General features: G+C 44.1%; 1 protein-coding gene across 4 annotated transcripts; it reads left to right on the forward strand.

Moving 5' to 3' along the window:
* Positions 1-429: 429 nt before the first annotated feature.
* mtfr1l (mitochondrial fission regulator 1-like) lies at positions 430-5,543 on the forward strand. 4 transcript variants are annotated; one of them, XM_041240528.1, is made up of 7 exons: positions 430-513; positions 1,003-1,159; positions 1,601-1,705; positions 1,940-2,046; positions 2,473-2,684; positions 2,894-3,197; positions 4,772-5,543. In XM_041240528.1, exons 2-7 carry the CDS (start codon positions 1,145-1,147, stop codon positions 4,884-4,886), a joined length of 858 nt encoding a protein of 285 aa, XP_041096462.1. In that variant the 5' UTR covers positions 430-513; positions 1,003-1,144; the 3' UTR covers positions 4,887-5,543. The 4 variants fall into 4 exon arrangements, with proteins under 4 accessions (XP_041096462.1, XP_041096461.1, XP_041096464.1 ...); XM_041240527.1 differs by having other exon boundaries at positions 436-518; XM_041240530.1 differs by having other exon boundaries at positions 436-518; positions 4,775-5,543.
* The last annotated feature ends 6 nt before the right edge of the window (positions 5,544-5,549 follow it).

The following is a 5,549-nucleotide window of genomic DNA, read 5'->3' on the forward strand; positions in this document are numbered from 1 at the left end:
AGTAATTGTTAAGTGCAAAAGTCGCAATTTTGCCCTTCATTTTACCCTCCCAAATTAGTTTCGCAATGGGGACTGTGCCTGCCAGTCCTGGTAGCGTGCAATACAATAGTGGGGCGATCCGTTAATTAACGCACCTTTTGAAAGTATGTTTTTTCTAGATAACAAGAAATACTTGTCAATCGGGTTGTTTTTAACATTCTATAATGTTTTATGTAAGAATCACTAATGCAAAAATCGAATTAATAATAAAGCCAAGCCCCCGCCGTTATGCGGGTGTGCTGACAGGGGGAGCCCTGGCGCTGGACCCCTGTTTAAACCCGCAGTGTCGTCACAGAGCGACCCCTCAAGCAGGCAAAACGGTTGGAGCCCCTTCCCGGCTTATACTGCAACCCCATTGGCTGCTACCACATAACCGGCGTGGGGTCACACCAATCACAGAGCTGGATGTACAAGCAGTCTTTATCGCCCGGCAGAGCAAAAATAAGACAACAAAGCTGTCCGGATAGGAAGAAGGTGAGGTGAGGACTAAAACGCGTTTAAATTAGGGCGCCCGGCGATATTGTAATGTGTATAAGTAATATTTAACATGTTTAGTCTGTATTGCGTCCGTCAGTTCTGTTTAGAATAAGATAATTTGTGCAATTTAATGAATGTACGACAACAAGGTTGACAAATTGAGGTCAGCCAAAGCACTTTCCCAGTGAATCACATACTTCTCAGGATGCCCGCTCACATTTAACTCGAGGGCAGTGCAGCTGTGCTAACAGTGGCGTGTAATTGTCATTTTCTCAGCTGTCGGTAAATACCCCGCTTTGTCCTGTATGCTAATGTGGGTTTTTTTACAAAACCACTAAGGGATGTAAACTGGTAGAATGGAGCAGCTGCTATCTTTCAAACCGCGGAATGTGTTTTCACTTTTGGGTAAATACCAGTTACTCGTATAGGAACTAAACAGATTCATTCATTTGTTTATTTTTTTTTTTGGTTTTGGTTTTTTTCCAGCTGTTGTGTTTACCTCTCGCATCTCAGGTGCTGCAGTGTTGTGGGACATGCCGTGCTGCATTTAGTTATCTAGTTCAGTCGTTTGGACGAGAACTCGCACACGGACTCAATTTTGGTTTCATCGACTTTTCCACATTCTGATATGGAAACAGACGCGGTAAGTAGACTTTATTGAGGCATGGGCTAAATGTCCTGGCAGTATTTTTGGTTGACAACCTATTAGTACAAATGCATGGATGACACACAGTATACACGGCTTATTGAGTTTTGACCCGTGTTTCAGATATTCCATGACATGGAATCCTTTAATACACACATTCTCAAATATATAACTAACATGCACAAAAAAATTATTATCTGTTGTACTTCTGTATATCCCTCAAGAAAATAACCAGAAGATCTTCAAGAGACTGGTGCCAGTTATAAGGTTGATTGTGCAAATATTGAAATTAGATTTTATGGGGGGGTGTGGGGGATCATTGGTGTTTTTAATGTTAGAGTGCATGGTGTATGTGCTCCAAATGCATGGCGTACCTTCTTGTATTTACGGCTCTAAATGGTGACTCGGCTCAATTGTCGTTTTCTGCCACCTACTAAGGTGATCCCGATCTGGCAGAACAAGCCACATGGCTCCACGCGCAGTGTGGTCCGGAGAATCGGATCAACCCTGCCTTTGAAACCCAGCCCAAGAGCCTGCTTCCAGGTAAGAGGGTGAAGGAGGGCCCTTTTTTATATTGGTCTTTTGAAGTGGAATGGACTATCTTCTGTATATTCAGTTAATCTTCAAACAGGTTTAAAGTGCATATTCTAATCAGTATCAAAGCTCCATGTAACGTTCGACCAGCTAAGTGGTGAGTGTGCTGGTTAAGCTATAATTCAGTTTGGTTTGAGTGGCTGTTGAGCGCCCTGCTCAGTTTGTGTCCTGTCTCTTTGCCAGGCTCTCCCGGGGTTGCCCCCTCAGCACCTCACAGAGCCCATGGTGCCCACGCTGGCGGACATTGCTTGGATCGCTGCTGACGAGGAGGAGACGTATGCCCGAGTCAGGTGAGGGCTCTGATTGGCTTAGGAGGTATTAGAAGCAGGGATCTAGGAGTGGTCTAAAGAGCTTGGCAAACTGAACACATTCAGCACAGTTCAGCAATGAACACATTGCTGAACTGCAGGACTAATGCACAGGTTTCACAATATCTTGGTATCCCTGAATAGGTAAGTGGCCCTGATGTCACATCTTCAAATATTTTAATGAGCAATTCGTCCCACAACAACTGCAGTGAGGCGACAAATATTACCAGTTTACTACCAAAGCAGAATGTATTACAAGGTGTGCATCAATTGCCATGAAGACAATTAAATAAATACAGCCCCTGTAACCTTGTTGGAATTCTGTTGTCTGGGATGAATAGAAAGTCACGTCAGTTCTGTGATATTTTATGCCAGGGTCTCTGATGTGTCTCCCTGTGTTTCCTGCAGGAGTGACTCGCGCCCGTTCAGGCAGGAGTGGAAGCCAACGCCTCTGCTGGTTCTCCATAGAAACTCCTCGGTGCCCAACTTCAGGAGGGAGGGGAAGAAGATGGAGGGCTTGAAGAAGCCAGGTCAGACTGCACTGAACAGAACCACAGCCCTACAGGACGAGCTCAGTCGACTGCGTGCTCAGATCGCCAAGATAGTGGTGGCAGAGTCAGGTACTGTGACAACTGCAGCACAGACAGCACTGCAGAATAGCACTGATCTAAACACTGATCAATACTAATCATCTTCAGCAGGGATATTGTGCTATTGGAGTCAAATGGTGTGCATTGTAAGCCGTTAACGCTTTATCTGTGCAGCAAAATTTATAGTCATATCCTTGGCTAATGCCTCTTTAAGCAGCTCTCCAATTCTTTTCTCTTAGCCCCTGTGACGCCTGACCTCCTGTCCCCAGATGACACCAGCCTGAGTTTTTCAATGGCCCCCTTTGAGTCCTTCCAGGAGGGAGGCTCGTTCGTGATCAGCGACCTCTCTGAGGCAGTGCCTGACCTGGAGTCCGACCCCCCTGCCCTCTCCATGGCCCCCTCGGCCACCTTTGAGCTGCAGCGGCCCGGCATGGACTGCGAGGAGCAGGAGGAGAACACAGTGTCCCTGTCCAAATCCACCAGCTTCGCTGACGTCATGGACATCCTCAAGGACATGAAACGGATGAAGATGAGCAAGGACCGGTGAGGGGGATCTGAGAGCTCTTTAAACTAAGGCTGTCACGTTTCTAAAATAAAAAATTATAATTATAGTACAGTAATCCGTCATGTATCCGACTGTGGTAGGACCAGAATAAGGACGGATATGTAAAAAGTCTGTTATAGACAGCTATAACAATTACTATATTTACACAATTATTATTTTGAGATTCAGCTTTTATTAAGGAGCTCCCCTAAATCCCTTGCTTAGAAAGATACAGGGTATTAATGCTTGTGACCCAGAGTGGCTGTCTGCCCTGTGGGTGCGTGCATTTGCTGCTGAGTGACAGGCAGGAGAGCGAGACGAAGGTTGAAGTTGATACCCACCCCCCCCCTGCAGGCGAACAGGATTTATTCACATATCATCAACACACTGAACAGCTCACCTGACACGACCAGCAATGACAACGTACGGAGCACATACAACACAGAATGAAAACTTTGGTAGGATCTACAATCTGTGGACTAATCTTCTGTGTTCAGTAATAAACAAACGTTGCTGCAGAGGTTGATCATAGCGGGCGGTTTTGTGACGGATTGCTGTAATACGTGGAGGTTACTGCCTAGAACTGAGTTCTTTCAAGTTATGTCACACGTGATGGAAAATGTAACTTCCTGAGAGGTGGAGTGTTGAGTTATAGAAGGCAATTCCTCATTAGTGGCATGTTTAGGGAAGAGATGTTTAAGTTGGTTGTGGACAGTTAATAGGATGTAGTTTTCATATGTTTGTCCTCGTAAAAAAAAAAAAAAAAAAAAAAATACTTATGGTGCGTCACTTGTGATGCTGCCCATAGAGATGTTGAATATCAAAACCACAAATCTATTTCTCCTTTTTTGTAAAGCCTTACTCTTCCCTGTTTATGAGAACCCTTTACACAGTGGGATTTCACAAAGTTTCCGAGACAGCATTCATTTGGGTAATGCCAGGCAACAAACACAATAAATAAGGCAAGGTGAAGCAGTTATTGAGCTGGAGTATACCACAGGGAGGCTGTAGGGTTTGTGAAATACACAGCGGATTGAACTGTGGATTCAGAGCTTCATAAGCACTGCGGGGGTTTCCTTCCAGCTGGGAGAAAAGTAAAGCCCTTGTATGGTTTAGGGAACTATTTTGGAGTAAATTTATAATTTTTGTGAGCACAGTTTCATCCCTTCAGCACTTCCTTTCATAAAGGAATGCAGCCATCCTGAAAATAATTCTGGGAGTCTGACTTCTTGTAAAGGGGAAATAATTCAGTTTGCTTTGTATATAGCTCTTCTTGTATTTAAAAAAATAAAAATAAAACTACAATTTCCTTTACAGGATGTCAAACTCTACATAGTGACTCGCCTCACTATACCAGCCGCTGCTTTTCCGATGACAACTAATCAACAGGTTTTCAATGTGGGCAGCATTGTATTTAAGACCTTGAAGTTTACCAGAAGCAAAAATAAAACGCCTAAAATAAAACGTGTAAAATGTGGAGACCTCTGAAATGATGCCAGTTCACATTGGTTAAGATTGGCTGGAATGATTTAGTCAGCTCTGTGTATTTTAACACTTCTGGCTGTTCCTCCAGCAGGTTCTCTCGCGGCTGCACCTCTCTTCCAATCGAGGACTCTGCCTCCCTCATCTCGGAGGTTTTGAAGAAGAAGTTCTCCCTGAAGGACGAGGATTTCAGCCTTCAGGAATAGACTGACCTGTTACAGTAACCATACCAGACACACAAGACAGTGCTGTTCCATCAACAAGAAGCCATCCTAACCAACATCAGCTGGGTTTCATTGAAACCACCAGAGAGAGAGGTAGATCATTTCTGTGACATCCGAACCCATTTCATTACCGATTAAACACTCAGGTGGACAATGTGTGTTTTTTTTTTCTTTATTTATTTTATTAAGGAAAAGTCGTAGCTGAGCTGTTTCCAGTTTGGTTGTGGTGAGCATGCAGGGGTTGATACAATAGGAAGGTGACATGGATTTTCCCCAGCCTGGTGGCTCTTGAGACTGGGCTAAGTTTTGAAACCAAGTGCTCTGGTCTCCTAGTGGGTACCTAAAACTGTGCTATAGACAGAATCATTATTTTCATTTAAGTTCTGTGGTTTGGATACCATGATCTGCTTAATCTCTAGTACCGAGCTATAGGGAACGCTATCTTCCCCAGTTGCAATTAAGTCATTGACTGCTAGATGGCACTGTTGTACAGCAAACCACTCTGATACACTAAATTATATTGCTAGTAACGCAGGGCTGGAAAGCCAAGACTAGTCTTGTGCTAATAGCTAGTGTGAGCACAGTGTAAGAAATGCATTTGATCTGCTGTATCTGTGAGTGTTACAGGACTTGTATCCACCATTG

The sequence above is a fragment of the Polyodon spathula genome, unplaced genomic scaffold, assembly GCF_017654505.1.
Source record: "Polyodon spathula isolate WHYD16114869_AA unplaced genomic scaffold, ASM1765450v1 scaffolds_614, whole genome shotgun sequence".
Taxonomy (NCBI): Eukaryota; Metazoa; Chordata; class Actinopteri; order Acipenseriformes; family Polyodontidae; genus Polyodon; species Polyodon spathula.